General features: G+C 36.1%; 1 protein-coding gene across 4 annotated transcripts in view; it reads right to left on the reverse strand.

The window, feature by feature from the left end:
• The window catches only part of OPA1 (OPA1 mitochondrial dynamin like GTPase), a 53814-nt gene that overhangs the window by 19543 nt on the left and 17114 nt on the right, over window positions 1-17157 (reverse strand). For all 4 annotated transcript variants that reach the window (XM_040612524.1, XM_040612521.1, XM_040612523.1 and 1 more), the window contains 20 exons: window positions 16424-16477; window positions 15293-15397; window positions 14238-14324; window positions 13241-13354; window positions 12835-12915; window positions 12355-12429; window positions 11975-12046; window positions 11731-11830; window positions 11093-11223; window positions 10491-10563; window positions 10331-10403; window positions 9461-9576; window positions 8798-8862; window positions 8092-8168; window positions 5442-5607; window positions 4765-4917; window positions 4039-4147; window positions 3317-3396; window positions 2050-2190; window positions 679-795 (listed from right to left, as the gene is read on the reverse strand). In XM_040612524.1, the coding sequence (XP_040468458.1) occupies window positions 679-795; window positions 2050-2190; window positions 3317-3396; window positions 4039-4147; window positions 4765-4917; window positions 5442-5607; window positions 8092-8168; window positions 8798-8862; window positions 9461-9576; window positions 10331-10403; window positions 10491-10563; window positions 11093-11223; window positions 11731-11830; window positions 11975-12046; window positions 12355-12429; window positions 12835-12915; window positions 13241-13354; window positions 14238-14324; window positions 15293-15397; window positions 16424-16477 (1989 nt within the window). The remainder of the gene's footprint in view (window positions 1-678; window positions 796-2049; window positions 2191-3316; window positions 3397-4038; window positions 4148-4764; window positions 4918-5441; window positions 5608-8091; window positions 8169-8797; window positions 8863-9460; window positions 9577-10330; window positions 10404-10490; window positions 10564-11092; window positions 11224-11730; window positions 11831-11974; window positions 12047-12354; window positions 12430-12834; window positions 12916-13240; window positions 13355-14237; window positions 14325-15292; window positions 15398-16423; window positions 16478-17157) is intronic.

Consider the following 17157-nt stretch of genomic DNA (forward strand, 5'->3'; position numbering starts at 1 on the left):
TCATTAAAAAGAAAACTCCACAGAAAGTGAGGAGCTGTACCTTTCCAGTAATTTCTTTTTGATTTAAAATATAACAGTAAGAAAACCGTATATTCTTTTCTTTGTGCAATTCCATGCATACTGTCATTTGTTGCACAAGCTTGGGTTTACAAAACTGGAAAGTCATCAAATGGTTTGGATTGGAAGGGACATTAAAGACTATTTAAAAGATCTGTTTGTAAGCTCCATATTTTTTTATTTTCTTCTGTTGGTCATATGTGATTCCAAGCATTAACTCTAATCACATATTACACTTATCTTATAAAAACTCCTTACTTAATGTTTTCTGGGGTTTTCATATCAGTGAGGTAAATAAATATGAATGAGAAACCGGGAGAAACTGATACCAACAAGGTATCAACAGTTGTACAATACTGCTTTTAACAGAGTATTTTCAATACACATTGGTAAGTAACATTTAGATCATGGCTGATACCTTGCGGTCACTTTATCTAACTACCACCAGATGACATTTTATCAATTACAACCCTTACGTAAAACATATCGAAGATCACCAGGTATCTCAAGGTAAAGGACATAAAAGATTAGGCTAGTTTAAAGCATTTGTAGAATTTTCTTCTTCAACTGAGATGGAAATATTAGGGCAAAACACCAGGATATATCTGTTCTTCAATTTACCTCCGAGTCTACAAAATGCCTCTGATAATAATAGAAGCCTCTTCGACACAGATTGCAGTGGTTCAAAGCAGTCTTCAGGAAATATCTTCTATAAATTTGGTGCCATGTGTCTTTAATCTAGGAAAACAGTACTTAAATTTGACTAAATACATACAATCACTATTGGGCATAATTTAATGATCACATTTAATTTTAAAGTAACTCCAAATTCCACTATCACTGTCACGTAACATGCATTTAAATATTTTTCAGCAATTTGTCTACAACTGGGATATGATTAATGTGTTAGTTACATTTGTCAAACATTACAAATGACTGTCAATTTAAAAATATTCCATGCTTGTAATGTAACTGAACGCTTTAAAATATTGCCTGCAACCAGAAATATTTAAATTATATACTACAGAACAGGACAAACTGTTCTGCCCTTGGCATGATGCAATCTTCATGTTAACACTACGAAAATATTTTTGAGTGGTACCCATTATTTTATCAATTAAAACAGATTAAAGCCTAGAGAAACATTAAATGAGTCATGTAAAAAACATTTGTAACTTTTCTTGATTAGGCTTATTAATATTCCAGTTTTTCAAAATTAAGTCAGTCTCCTCATGTAGAGGGTGTGGACCACTACTCTGATCTTTACAAAAAAGGTAAGGTAAGTGCTGTATAGGAAATGGCAGCAGGTATTTAAATAACACTGCTACCTTGAGTAAGTACATGCATTGATGTTGAAAAGGTAGCCAAAGGTACTACAGAAAATAATTCAATATTTAAGGAAAATCCACATCTATTAATTTTTGATTTCTCATTTATTTAAAATCTTACATTTAGCTAGATAAAAGGTCTAATTATGATTAAAAGCCTTACACTGAAGTGAGATAAATAATTTTCCAGAACATTTTAAACATACAACACAGTCCCTTAGGACCTTTTTTCAATTATTTTTACAAAATTTCCTCTCTCTTCAACATACCTATGAACTTCAAACTGTGCATACAATCACACCAAAATACACTTAGGAATTCACAATATGATTTTATTGTATCTTGCTCACAGAGACCTCAAGTCCACTATATAACCATCTGAACCAGAGTTTTAAACTAGCCTTGTCATAACCCAGGTGAGAAAATCTGCTCAGCAGATTCTGATTTCAGGCTAAACTGACAAGATTCCAAAGTGTTGTACTGCATTTGTCTGACAGCCAACAGAAGTGTGTGAATTGCGTGCAAGAGTCATTTAGTAATTCATTTGGAAACATCTGGACTACAAATTTAGTATTTTGATGGAGTCTTTTGTATACCATCTAGAAAGCACATTCAAATGTTCACAGGGGGCTTCCATATGTTTTGTTACAATTCAGCATCTTACCAGACATGGGTCCACTGTTATTCCTCTTGCTTCAAGATTCTTTCTAACAGTCGTCACTTCATCATTTGCTAGATAAGCTGCATGTTCTTCATTGCATTTGATTAATTTCTCAAGTTCATTTTTTGTTTCATTACGAATATTCTAGGATAAGAGTGATGATTTAGAATTAATTATCACAGACTCAGAGATCATCAGCACCTCCTCAATAGTCTACCTGTTTAAATAGAAAATACCTTTGACACAACTATTAAAGTGATTCAAAAGGCTATTTGCGCAAATATCTAAAATACAGTATTTTTAAATGGATAATTCACTGCCAGTTTTTCACATTAAGCACAGAAATGCAGAAGAGGAAGAGAAGGGTGGAAGAAAAAAAATAATCAAATTGTAGCTGTTAAGACTCCCTTTCCCCCCATGAACATCTGCTAGGAGAGTTCGCATTCACATATCACCTGTAACACTGATAAGAATTGTAATTTTTGCCTAATAGCTAGCAAGAACACTCCATGGATTCATAACTTTTAAGTTGCTGTTCATTGAATTCAAGTAAGATAGGTTTAAGTCACTGCCTTTCTCCCATACCTGGCTGTATACAGTTGACTGTAAAACTCCTTCCTCTGAAACAATTACTTTCTACTGTATTCTTTTAAACTCTACTTACTTCTTTAAAGTATGATTCAGTTTGAGAAATATCTAGAAAAAGTAACATAAAAAGCCCATCTTCTCCGGGCACTGAACGGAACGTGCTATTTAAATTCAAAAGAAATTTCCAAAAGCTTTGAGCAAACAAAAAGAGAGGTTATGATGAAAACAGTAAATCAGGAGATACAACTGTGGCTAGAATGCTACTGATAATGGTATCACGTACTAACGAAATCCAAATGGACCATGACAGTAGACTGCATGTGACTTCTGCTTAAGAGGCAGGCTTATGAAGTATAGAAAAGAATAGCCCAGTTTCCACTCTGTTTTTATCAATTTCTTTCTGCTGGAAGAACTTTAATACTCAGGTCAATGGCATAATAGTAAAGACATAATTCAGCTGAAGAATGGAAAACAGTTTACAAACCACTGTATCTGCAATATGAAAAACATATATGGAATTCTCTGTGGCGTAATAACTGAAACAATGAAGATTAAAAGTAAAGAGTTTAGTATTGCTAAATAGTGTGAAGAGGGTTGGTATTTTGAAAATTTACTCAGTAATAACCAAAGTTTTCTAAAGGTAGTGAACTACAAATTATTTATGTTTTTCCTCCCCTTTTACCTGTTCTTTGGTGCGGCCTATCCAGTATAACCATCTTTTTTTCCAGTCTGGACCCACCATATCTTCAATAACAGATTCAGCTAAAAAAAGAAACATGATATTAAGTATCACTCCAAACATAACCAGCCAAACTTATAGTTCTAAAATTAGGTAAAGGATCAAGAATGGAAGAAAGGACATTTTACATCTAAGGACTCAGTATAGCCTATCTTATGTTAAGTCAGATGTCTTTTACTTACAGCAACAGTTCATGTCTTTCACTAAAATTTAAAAATGACAGCCAATCAGTAGATACTTCAAGGAAGTATATAAAAAAAGAGAATGTAACATGCCCCCACTGAAATAGCCCTCCAGGTTCCAAGTCATGTGTTTAAAAAAAAAAAATAAATCTTACTTTGTTGCAACTTGCATCAAAATTAATTATGCTTAATAACAATAAATGGACTAACTACATTCCCTGAATTTATCCTATTCTTCTACGTGTGTTTGTACCAATTTTTGACTACAGATCTCTATTACTTTTCAGCTGCCTCACTGCAAGAGCACTAGCTTTTGAAGCTGTATTTTGTTAAACATTTCTATCAGTATCGATACCATTCGAAATTGTCACCACTATCTCAGTTGTGCTGATACAAAAACCCGCACTGCAGTGAAGTGAACTAAATCTGGAAAGTGGCCCAGATTAAATAGCACACAAGAGTGGAATACATCACACAACTCACTGTCTTTGAGACGACTTTGGAGCGTCTCTTCCATAAAATGAATAGCTGCGTCCCACTGCTGTTTATCAGATATTGACCGATCTTCTAAGGCATTGTGCTGGATCACTCGCTGAAATACAGAACATCATTTTAGCACACAATAAATCATTTATTCAGTATTTAGTGAAAAAAGATTTCTGGCATTCTCTTCATTTTTTGACGTACATAAAACCAGCAAGTATTGAGCGCATGGGATTTATTCAAGAAGCACCTTTTCAAATCACTATGAAAAATACTTCCTTGCGCCTTTGACTCTCTTCTATAGCCTAGCATAAATAATGTAAAAAATACAGCAAACAATATGAAATTCCTCCAGATTACAGAATCAAAGGTGGTAATGAAATGCCATTATTTTATATGGCTATACTTAACAGAACAGATAAGCTGATATTAAACAATTCTCACAAGGCTGTCCTTGGGCAGCCAGTGGACTGTGGAGGACTTTTTCTTGACTCTACCTTACCAATTTTATGAGATGTTATTTAAGGCAATAATTAACAAAACATAATAATAAAATGAATTGAGAAACACTGAATTAAAACATTATATAGAAAAGGAGAGATGGACACATCTCCTTATCATTTTATGATTACATTAACAGAATGCAAAAATACTGAATATGCAACTTTAGTAAAAAGATTTCAACAGCACTTAGTCAACAATCCAAAAAAACCCACTACATTATACCAGGCTATCCTCCGCTCTCTCATTCCATTTATGTCGTTTAATACTTTCTTCTTTGACAGCTTGTTTCAGTTTATCAAAGATATCGTCGTGCTCCTTTCCCTTTTGTTCTGTCATGAAACGGGAAAATTCTTCTTGCAAAGTCTCCCATGCCACCTAGAAAGTTAGCAAATAATGCTTACTGAAATGGACCAATATACCATGCACCAGTCGGTAAAGGCACAGTTATGACAATTCTTGCAAGTATGAAAATTTGCACACTTTCTGAAAACAACGTACAAGCCTAAGAGTAAGACATTGACTTTTCCTTTCCTGCCTCATCCATTACTAATAAAGCCAGCACTAAACTTTGCTATGTTGTAGCAAGTGGAATTCTGTTAAACTTGCATAGAGCTATTAAATATAAACATACCTAGGCTGAGGGGTTTGTTTAACCTTTTAAAAGAAGGGTGGTTTTGGTCTTTAATAGGAAAAATTCACCAGAAGAGCAAAATCAATGTTCCTGCTATATATGCTTATCAACATCAAGATCTTGCCAGCCTTTTCTGACACGTAATTGGGTTAGAAGAACGGCAGTCAGCCCTTCAGATCATCACCTTGCTTCTCTGGAGCTATGCTTTCATTTCAACAGGCTTTGCACAGATGTTTTATTTTATTTTATTAAATAATTGAATTCTCACCTCTACTGCTTTATTAGGCAGTTGCTTGTCAGTCCACTGCTTCAGTTTGATGTCCACAGTGGTGTTAAATGTCCCTGAGTTCATAGTCTGTGCTGCTGGAAGGTATATATTTTCAATCACATGAGTAGATACCCTCTCCCATAAAGTTTTCTGAAGAATCTCCTCCCTAAAATGGAAGTTGTAACACTTATGATAGCTTCCAACACAGAATCATCTAACAGGTACGCATTCAATTTGTTAGAAACAGAGAAAGTAAGACTACAGAACACAGGAAATACTCCTGAACGTCAGGACACAACTTCAACCAAAATCTGCTTGGAACTAAGGACACAAGTACACCTTTTCAAATTGGCCCCTACATCTCTTAGGGTTGCCACTGCACTGCACAGCAGTTCCTTGCAGCCTTTAATTAAACCAATATAACCATGCAGAGCTGTATGTGCATATGCACAGCAGGTGGGGAAATGGCAGAAGGGCAGACTGTAAAGCACTGAAATGATTTCACTGAAGTCCACACTCCCAAAAAAGCAAGTGGGTTTTGTTTCTGTAGTATTCTGATTTGTGTGTTGGAACATGCTGTAGTTTTTCCATCTGGGTTGTTCAGTCAATTTTTCCCAGATTTGATAAATAATGAAGCAAGTTGAGAAGTCCAACCTTTTACCAAAATGTATATTAACATTAATTTACAAACATGCCCCACATCACTATAAAACTTAGCACCACTTCCCTATTTGTGATGCATTTCAAGAAGTAACAATGGACACAACCTAAATTTAACCTTTTAAAATGACAATAAACTTACTCAGGAAACTTTGCAGCTGCAGTGAGACAACTCAGCTGAGCCAGTGTAACATGCAGCCAGTACCCACAGAGGCAGTCATGCTGCTTCTGCTCCTGCCAGAGTCTCCAGTACAGGTTTGTGGGTTTCTTGCACATTATTTTTTTGCCAGCTCAGCATGCTAAATGAGCTTACCAACAGGTTATACGAATGCCATATTTGGTAGAATGGTGAGAGCTAAAGAGCCGAAGAATAAAACCTGCCTTTTTCTGGTGGTACAAGACTATCAGATTCACACATAAGCCCTTTTCTTCCAAATGGGCTGAAGTTCAAGACACAAGCCTCACCCTGATAATGCCTCCCCAGTCTAACTGGGCCATCTGTGGACAAAGACTGAATAACTTCTCATAAATGTCACTCCTCCCTCCAACAATGGCATAATTGAAATTTCTCTTTTGTGTTTAAAGCATCCTCTTTGAGATTTAAAGATTCTGAAGCTGTCCTTTTGACATACCACTATAAATGGGGATCAAAGCTGCTAGTTTTTCCACTAGTTTAAACAGATCTTTGGTATATCTAGGGTAATAAAAGTATTTATATAAAATATAAAAGGAACTTAAGCATTTCAACGTTAAAAGAATTCACTATAAATTAAAATTAATATTGACAGCAGTAAAAAATGTTTTTAACAAAGCTTTTTAAGGAAAACAGGATGCTTTCAATAGTGCTCAAACAAAGATCAATTATTGATCATTCTTGGTCACCCTTAAAAGAACTGGGGATGTGGCAAATTTATTTCACTTACAGGGTGTGCTGGAAACAGTCTGTTATCGATTTTACCACCTACAAATGCATTGTAGAAGGGCAGTCCTCCAGTTAAGAACAAATGCAATCTCATTCCTTCTTTACTGATATGTCAATAAAAATACACTTTTGCTTTGCTTCATCCAATCAAACTTAATTATAAGGAATGGAAATTTTAACAGGATAAAACATGTGGAATCATCAAATGCACTGCTGTTTTTAGGCTGCATATAATGGTTAACAGAAGAAGGTTTTTTCATGACTTTGTTTCCATTTTTACTTTATAGCTCATTTAGTGTTATAAAAAAGAATCACCACTACATTTTAACTTTCAAAAGAAACACAAAGAAACATTCATGTTATGCTCCCAGCCAATCCACAACAGAAAAGTAAGCAGACTAGACAAGGACCAGGGTACTTCAGGTTCTATTACACAACAAACAGAAGCAAATACCAAAATGGTAAATCTGCAAGACATTTTGACTAGAACTTAACTTCAGGCTAATACACTGCCTACAACTCTTTACACTGAACACACCCACGTGCCCAGAATTATTCTAATGTCTTAAGAGCCAGACATTTTATCTTGATTTTCAATCGATGACCAAACAACAGTTCAATTCAGGTCACTGAAGACCAAGGCATTAAAGAATTTTTTTGTGGTTCTCTAGTTATGGTACAGGCTGTCAAAGTAATCCTTTACACTGGCTGTTCTCCTCTCAGCCTGCAACTTCGTGACTTTACTATGCAGTGATACTACACCATTAAAATACTTAGGCTAAGCTCTCTCTCTCTCTCATCTATGTCTGCCTTACAAACAGAACAAAACACAAACTGATACCATAAAATTTTATTGAGGGATTATACAAGTATTTGCTGATTCAGAATTATAAACAAACAGATTACTTCTACAGGGACAAAGGACATAATAATACATTGTCCTAAGAAAAACAGTTCCTTACTTATATTTGAGAATTTTGTTTACTAAAATTCTTCGTATTTTAAAGGGAAGCTTCTGTGAGAGTTAAGAAAAAAACAAAAAACAAAAGAGAAATATAATTACCGTACCAGTGCTTTGGTGTGACCTGAGTCAAACTTATGACTTCATCAAGAATCTCATTCTTTGCTTTTTCAAACAGTTCATTCTATGTAAAAGGAAAAATTTGAAATAATAAAATTTTAAATACAGTTTGATCATGTTTCCATACAAAAAAGAAAATAAACAAAACCCAAAACCTTTTTCTTATGGCCTTTAAGCCTCAAATGATACATTGTCTGGAACACGACCACAAGGTATGTGCTTGTCAGAAACTACCCTGGTTTACCATACACCTTCCCACCCTCCCCTTGCATGCCTCTGGCCAGGAATGGCATTTGAAAATTCAGGATCTCTATAAAAGAATGAGGGAATGGGATCAAAATTCTTTTGTTACTCGGTCTGAAAGATCGGGGAAGGTAACTTCTCTTTGCCAGTTCAGTCACGATCACACAGAAACACTGACCTATTCCTGTGGGCAAGTTACATCAGTTAGCTGTATACTAGAAGAGTGAAGGGCTTGTTAAGCATTGAAGTATCATAATTTTTAAGCACACTATTTCATAAAACAGAGTTCAGTGTTTCCTTCCCCTAGAATAATTTACATGGTCCTCGCACTTTAAAATGTCAGTACTTTAACTTCAAGAACTCTTTAAGAATGAGATTAAATGGCACAAATTTTAAACCATAATCTTCAGTGCTTTGTAGCACACAAATTAAAGCAGTAGTGCAATTTACCCTGTCAAGCTCTCGCAACCGGGGGTAATTGTTCTTCCATTCAGTCTCAAGATTGAAACGTGTGGCTGCAAGCAACAGAAACAAGGCCTTAGTATTTCTGAATTTCCTATATGCACTTCATGATCATCTTAGAAGTTTAGAAGCTCCTAAAATTGCCCCAAATCTTGCTTATGACAAACTCTTCAAAAAATTCAGGTGCCTCTGCAAACGAGCAGAGTTTTTTTGCTGTCTAGCTCAGAAACTCTGTGTGCTAAATGCAGGATTCATGCATTGAAAAAACATACTGGAAAAAGAACCTTTCAACTTCCAGCTCTGTACAAGTCAGTCCTGGCCTGGCTGATCAGATGGTATCTTCATATAGGAAGCCATTGTAAACATCTGAATCAAGTGGAAGAACTGTGATTTGCCCACAAAACAGAGAATTTTTCTTCTTACTTATTTACTCCTTTGGCTTTTAGAGCAAGCGAGTCCTTCCTATCACGAATTATTTTTTATGTGTTTTTTGTCAAGAATTAACTGGGCAATTACCAATTCATGAGAAATTATGCTCATAAAAACCATAACTGCCCAAGCATGCTGGCAAAACAGTATTATACATATGTGGAAGAACTAACTGTTTAACAGTAAGTTAACCTTTCACTTGGTTTTTGAGAAGATGTTTACCTTTAAAAGCATCTGCTTGCTGCTCCACAGATTCTCTCACCATTTTCCAAAAGCAATCTGACACAGCAAGACTTAAGTTCTTTGTTGTTACCTGGTGTGCCTTCAGCATACATGTCCTGTAAAGAAAGACAGCTAGAGGAAATTCGTCTATTCATTCCCATGCTTTCTGGCCCCCATTATCTCCTCACAAGAATAAAGCTTTGCTTTTTATAGCAGAGAATAAAACGTCAATGTGCACCTATCCCAAATTCCAGTCACTTCCCCCCAGAATATTCAATGCAGATAATCACGAAAGGGGAAAAAAAAATCTCAAACCCAATCACCCCCCCAAAATATTTTTTTATTCTAGAGGTTGCAGTGCAGGTACTGCAGTCCCAAAGACCATGCATCTTACTTTCCTGAGAAATACAAGCCTATGAAATCAAAACTTTGCTCAATGCGCCTGCAGAATGCACAAGCTAACCCTCTGAATACATTATTGTCACACCAAGATGACCAATGTTTACAGGCATTACAACTCACACTTGGGCTGGATTCACTCCTCCAGTTGTACCAAATGCCTAGACATAGCCTGGGAACTCGGTTCTTCTCAAGCCAATGAAGAGACACAGAAACCTCTGAAGAGAGGCTCAGAGCTGTAGTGGAACCAACTGCTGCCTGAAGATGCCTGTGTCTCTCCAATGACTTCCAGCACACATTAGGAAACCAGACTAACTTAACTTGGTCACCTCAAGAATATAATATAAGGAGATTAAATCTCAAATACTGTTTCCACACTGCAAACCTTTTTTTATAATTCAACAAGAAAAACTGATGCCAACATTTACCAACACAGGCTCATTTTAGTAAAAGGAATAAATAGCAACATACTTTAGCAGCTTTGAATTTTGAAAAAATTCCTCTTCATATTCTTTAATAGATTCAATGCTTTCACTGCTGTTTCCTGGAGAAAGAAAGGAATGCTGCAACAGTTCCATTCAGTTCCCTCTGCTATCAAGGAGAAAATAAGCAGAGCCATAGCTCTCTTTACCTTTTCCAGTAACAACTGCAAAATAACCCAAAGCCTTCATTGGGAAGAGTTTGCCTTCAATTATTTGCTGGATCTATGAAAATGAAGGATTAAAAATAATGCAGTTAACTTTGCACAGAGACATTCTTTCCTTCAGTGCAGTTTTAAAGCCACATCTGGTTGTACCTATGCACAGACTACTGTAAAAAGCAGTTTGTCATAGGACTATGCATTCTACTGATATTTAAAAGAAAAAAGATATAAAGGCATAAGCCAAATAAGGCATAACATAGCAAAACACAAAACAGTATGAAAAAGCCTCTTGCAGAATACCCTAAAGCCTTCTCAGGAAATGGAACTTGGTCAGGTCACCTGCATGAAAGAAACCAGTATCACAGCAAGTTGTAGCCGGGCTGTGACTGAAGTCATGTAGCTGATCATTGAAAGCAAAGCCTGAGATTAAAGTAACAATTACATGAAAAAAATCATACTGAATACAGAAATAAGCACTAAGAAACCCCATCTAGAACAGGCAGGAGGTCCAATGTTTCTGACAGCTTCTCAAGTATTTTTCCATGTGTGACTTCAGACATCATTATATGAGAAAAATAGTTTCAACCTACCCTGCTTGGGCTAGCCACGTTTTTCTCAGCAAGATCCACTTTAGTCAACACAAAAATTGTCCTTTTTCCTTGGGGATCCATTTGGCTGACTAAGTCTGTGACAATACTGCGCTCTGCATCCACTGATCCATCTAAACCAAACAAAATCAAAGTTATATTTTAGGGACTATGTAATCTACATGCAGTACTGAAGATACAATATGCATCAAATAAGTTTCATGTCACAACTTAAAAAACAGTACAGCTAAACTTATATTCAGTTTTTGTGTACACACAGTCCCAATATCACAAAAAAGAAATTGATTTGCTGTAGTTGTCTAAGTTCTGAACAAGTATGAGCTTACTCAGAATATTAAGCTCTATTATTGTCTGTGCCTCCAAAAACACTTTTGAAGAAATCCTTGAATTTTATTATCACCATTTTTTTAGTGATAAAAAAATTCTATCAAAAAGTTGCTTTTTTCCACAGATACCAAAGGTGTCTTAACTTATAAATAGGCATTCCACAGCATGTGCTTTTGTACACTATACAAATTACCACAAATGGAAGAAAAAGTACAATCAGGAGAGTCCCTAGAGTAATGCAAGGATCACAAGTAAAAAAAAAATCCAATTGTAACCATCTAGATTTTTCTTACCTTGAATACAAAGGATGATGGCATTAGGATTCTGCATGTAGGCCTTGCTGATGCTAAAGATAGTTTCCTTTGTATCTGGAGCCATACCTGATGTCACAGTCTTTAATATGTATACGGAGATATTTATTTAAAGGAAAAAAAGAAAACATGTAAAAAACAAAAACCCAACAGCTAATGTTCTCACCCATAATACTACTTTACTACATGTCTTGAAAGATCTTTTATTTTTTTATTGCATACTTACACTAATTACTCCAGGTAAATCAACCAACACCATTCTCTGCAAACCAGGACCTTTCACACTTAAGGAGATTGTCTGTGAAGTAAAATTGAAATTAAAGTATTAGACATACAAAGTAGGTGTGTGTAACTACAAGCACCCATATATAAAATTATATAAACACATATTGACACACACATATGCTTTAAACAAGCAACGGCCTGTACTTTTAAATAGGAAGTTCAATTTTACATGCACATAATTGTGACATAACACTGATTTTAACAGTCCAAATACACTTTGTAGAGTGCAAAATGTTAGATTCACCAGTCTCCTATTTAAAAACTACTTACAACAGATAAACATGTACAGATATTTGCCACTAAATATTTGACAGGTCTTACCTCAGTGCTAACAGTGCACCCTTCCTTCACACTGTTTCTCATTCTGATTTCTATCTCATTTCTCAAAGCTGCAAGCTGTTTTCAGAAAAGCAAAGTATCAAATATAAATCTCCTTATAATCATGACAGAAGAAAAATCACCAACGTAAGCAAAACAGTTTACTTACGGATTAAGATCTCTGCTTATAAATACTATCTCAAATGGATGTTGAACAACCAGTCTGGTAAATGGGGTGCTAAATGACAGATTACCTGCAGACCCCTTCAAATTCCAATAAATGTCTTGGTACAAGAGCTCCTCCTACATTTTATCCACTTCAGCGCTGGCCACAAACCACATTAAAAGATATTTTAATAACTAGTATAATGCCTTGCTGCACTAAACATATTTCACTCTAATTAAACACAGGCTAACAGCTCACAAAGACACAACATTTTTCAGAGAATTAATAAGGGTCACATTATCTGCCAGTCTACTTACATCCTCTTCCTTGGTCAGATCAAACTCCCGAGAGCTGTCTTTGAATAAAGCTACATGGTGGGGACCTTCACTGAGGGTTACCTAAATGGTAAAAGCCTTATATAGGTAAGTATGGTAAATCTAAAACAAGCGAAACACGAGAAGTACATAGCATATGTACACTTTCCACTACAGACATACAACTATATGTAATGCTTACTTTAGCACAGCACTACTTACAGTAAGAACTGCTACTACTCTGATAGTATATATGAGTCATATATAGGCCTGCAGAAGTTTTGTCATTGACTGCAACAACTTGCTTAGAGGCCATTTTATAAACAAATGTTCACGTATACCTCAATAAATGGCATAAACCGAGGGAGGACAATACGGCAAATGCAGATTCAGAGATTATGTTTCTTACCTTAACAGGGGAACGTGTCATCATCTCCCCAGACCCTCGAGGGAATATGCGGGCTTGGGCGATCATTTCTAGCACGCTGGTTTTTCCCGCACTTTGATCTCCAACCACCACGACCTTAAATGAAAGTTTAAACAGCCACTGGCTTTCAGCAGGACATTTTGGAAGCTTAAACAAAAACTGACTAAGAAGATGTTAATCTATAGCAGCACTGGTTATTATTACGTTTGACAATAAGTGCATTGGCTTAAATATGGAATCCTTGAATAAACAATAACTTCTAGTTATGCAAAAGAATTGACTTGTGCTTAAGACAGCACAGTCCACAAAGCACCTAATGAAGGGGGAGGAAGGGCTTGCTGTTCTCGTGGCAGGCAGTTCTCTCCTTATACAAAATCCTTTCAGCAGGCGAAACACTGAAGACTGCTCATGTGGTAGATGCTGCTTCTGCCTGGAGAAGGCTGACTTCTGATGTAGTTGCCATCATTTACCCCATCTTACTGGCTTCTGTAGGAAGCCAGCAGCACTACAGGTGGTTGTGCGAGCAGGATGCATTGCTGGCTCTCCCCTACGCCAGCAGTCAGGCCAGCGAAACCCCTTCTCTCCCTCCAACAGCAGCACTACTGCGGGGAGTTAGCCAGGGCACTGCACCTTCTCAGCTCCACTGCCACACATGAGGAAACAACAGTCATGCTACAATGCTGAGAAGGCTGGGGTGCCCTGACTGAAAACATTTAAAATGAAAAGCTGAGCACAGCGGTAGTATCTGTATCTAGTCAGGGTTTTATCTATGAGCCAAGACAGGCTTAAGATAGTTACATTGGTTATTCTCAAAATACTCTTGCATTTAAAATGTAGAACGTATCTTAAGCAAAATCCCTGGAGTTGCAAGCAAATAGCCTAGCACTACCTCTGGATTATTCTGGAATACAACTAAATGTTCTCTTCAATTGCAAGACTGATGTTTCAGTAAAAAACCTTGAATATTTTATTTACTTACTCGAGGCAGGTGATCTTGAGTGTTATAACTGGCATCATAATCAGACAGGATGTCGAGTACTTCAGAATACATATCAATCAAGGATTTCTACCAAAAAAAAAGAAAGTAGAGAGAAAAGCCAGCTAATTAACAGAATGATGACTGGGTTTCCGACTATTTCATCTGTATAAATGTTTATTCTCTCCTGATGGTTTGAAAACTAAACTGTCTCTACTGCAGCACAGATGTCTGCTTTATGAAGTACAATACCAAGTCACCCCTTGCCTCCTGTGTATGAAAACACTACAGCTGCAGATGCATCTTGCTGAAGGAGCAAAACGAGAGCTTTTACATACAGCAAGAGAACAACAGCGCTCAGACTTCAGTTTCCAAGTTAAGAAGCTGAATTAAATTTCTTCCATTAAACATCTAGACTTACACTTCCAGCTTGATGAACAGTAAGCATTAACAATGGTATAGAACTATCAACCTCATTCTATACAAGTAAGAATTTATTTTCCAGTTCCCAGAGGAGAGAGGGTGATCCATATTGGTCAGCAAGTGATGCAGAAAGGCAGAAAACATCAGTTTACAAAACACTCAGGATGCTGGAGGACAAAAGCAAAAGCATGCTTAATTCAATCTCCCTGGATTTATACAGAGCCACCGTTAAAACATGTTTCCCGACCCCATGTAACTATATTCCTACCAAACTCAGCAAGGCCCATGACAGAGCACAAAGGTATCAGACTGTGCGTAAGAAGAATTGGAAGCGTATTTATTAGCAAAAACAGTGAAGCTACATCAAAAAAACCAATCCACATTTCCCACTTACTTAGGCAAGCTGTTTAGTTAGACTTGGTAACCCTTTTGTGCTCTTCAACTGAAGCCGTTTCCAAAAGTCAAATAGTTAAAAAAAAGAATGTATAAAAGCCTTAACATAGCAAAAAAATAGCATAGATACCTTATAACAAATGTTAAAAATTCATATATGAATTAACAAAAATGATTTAGAAGAGCATTATGGAAACCATAGTATAATTATATTTTTATGCTGATTTGTAACACATAAGTACCTTTAACTTCCTCTGATGGATCCCCTTGTCATCTCTTTGCAGTACCAATTTTCTTAATTCTTTGTTCTCTTTCTCTAATCGCTCAAGCATTCTTTGGTATTTGAGCTACAAAACAGTGGTACAAATATACCTTTGTAATGACAGCAATAGTACCTGTACACAACCTACCCATAGCTGTAATTATTCTTTGATTTTTTTAAAGGTCATCACTCTGAACAGCACCATCCACTTCAGCTTCTTAAAGGGATTAAATGTTCTCTTAAAACCAAAGAGAGGGCAGAGAAAAAGCTTTTAATCTGCCCATAGTAATTTTCATACCAAATAGTCCAATCATAGAAACAGTTTTAATTGAAAGAACTGCTTACTGCTTCACAAAACAGATTTGTACATAAGCCATGCAGTGTTAATAAAAGTCCAGCATTGTTAACTGCAATTATTCTTCTTGATGGAAGAAAACAAAAAAGACACTTTGGTTCTCCTAAATGCCACTGTACTATATCTGAATGCCTCACCCTACATATCCCATATGATGTCTATTTTTTGTCTTGGACCTCTGATGTTTGGTTAGCAAATGCACTTAAGAGCTTCTTTACTAGAAATTATGTTTCCTAGACTAAGGGATTACAAATGTAACTCCTTAATGAGTAAATTGATCTCCTTTCTGCAACAAATGAGTCATTTAAACATACAAGATTATCACAGAAATATCTAGCAGCATTGATATCGTAAAAGGGAACTGTAGAATGTTAGGAGAAAGGTTAGCATGCGTTAACAAATTAAATATTGGAACGTCATCATTGTATTTACATAATACTGTTGGGCTAACTTTACATTTCAGGGATATATCACATTGATGGCAAAGAAAGTATTTTGGGAAAGCACAAATACACATTTGCCCTATGCTTACACTCCCTTCTTGGATTCTGTCAGTCACTGTCGGAGAAAGAACAGACTAGACTGACCTTTGGTCTATGCCAACAGAGTCAACTCTGCATTGATAAACTCAAAGATTGAAAAAAGCACTGCACTTTTACCAAATGTCTGGTATTTCAGGTGTGCTTTCTGTCTAGTAAATCAGAGTCTGCTGCACATAATTCTCTACTTAAGACATCAATAACTCATAAAAGTTACCTGAGTGCGTAAAAGTTCTTCTTGAAGTTGATCAACCTTCTCTTTGTCAGAAACCTACAGAGAAAAATAGTCATGGCTACCAAGGTATTCTTTAGCTTCTCCACTACAAATTGTAACCAAATTACAAACTGAAAGGTTCATTCCACATAAGAAAATTGATTTTACATGCACTTTAAAGCAGGTAAAATCTTCAATTAAGCATCTGAGATTTAATGCTGATGGAAAGTTCCACCTGCAACAGGAGGTTCACATTAAAAAAAACAGCCTGAATTCCAGTGCATGCAAATGCAAAAATTAACCCTTCAAGACTTAATATTAGGGAAGTGAGCTTAGGGAAAAGCAAACTCAGTTTTCTGGCCACTGCCCTAAATGTAATTTTAGTGGTCAAACTTTCAGGATCTTGTATGTTCGTTTCCTGAATTAGCATGATCTTAATGAGATATAATCACTAAAACACCTGATTGCTACAGCAACTACTTTCAGGTGAATATTCACTATTTCTGAATCTCCAAGGGGATTCTTATTTTTTCCCCCCAGAATTATAATCCTAAGCATGCATGAATGCACAACTTCATAAATTGTAGTGAGTCAGAACAGTCTTGAAGGGTTATTTTAAAATTATTTAAATTACATAAAAACTGGAAGAATTAGGATATAATACAAAACATTCTGATGTTCAAGGCGTAAATGTAATAAGATCAGGCAATTAGAACCATTCTTAGCCAAATATTCTT

Source organism: Falco naumanni, chromosome 13, assembly GCF_017639655.2.
Source record: "Falco naumanni isolate bFalNau1 chromosome 13, bFalNau1.pat, whole genome shotgun sequence".
NCBI classification, from domain to species: domain Eukaryota; kingdom Metazoa; phylum Chordata; class Aves; order Falconiformes; family Falconidae; genus Falco; species Falco naumanni.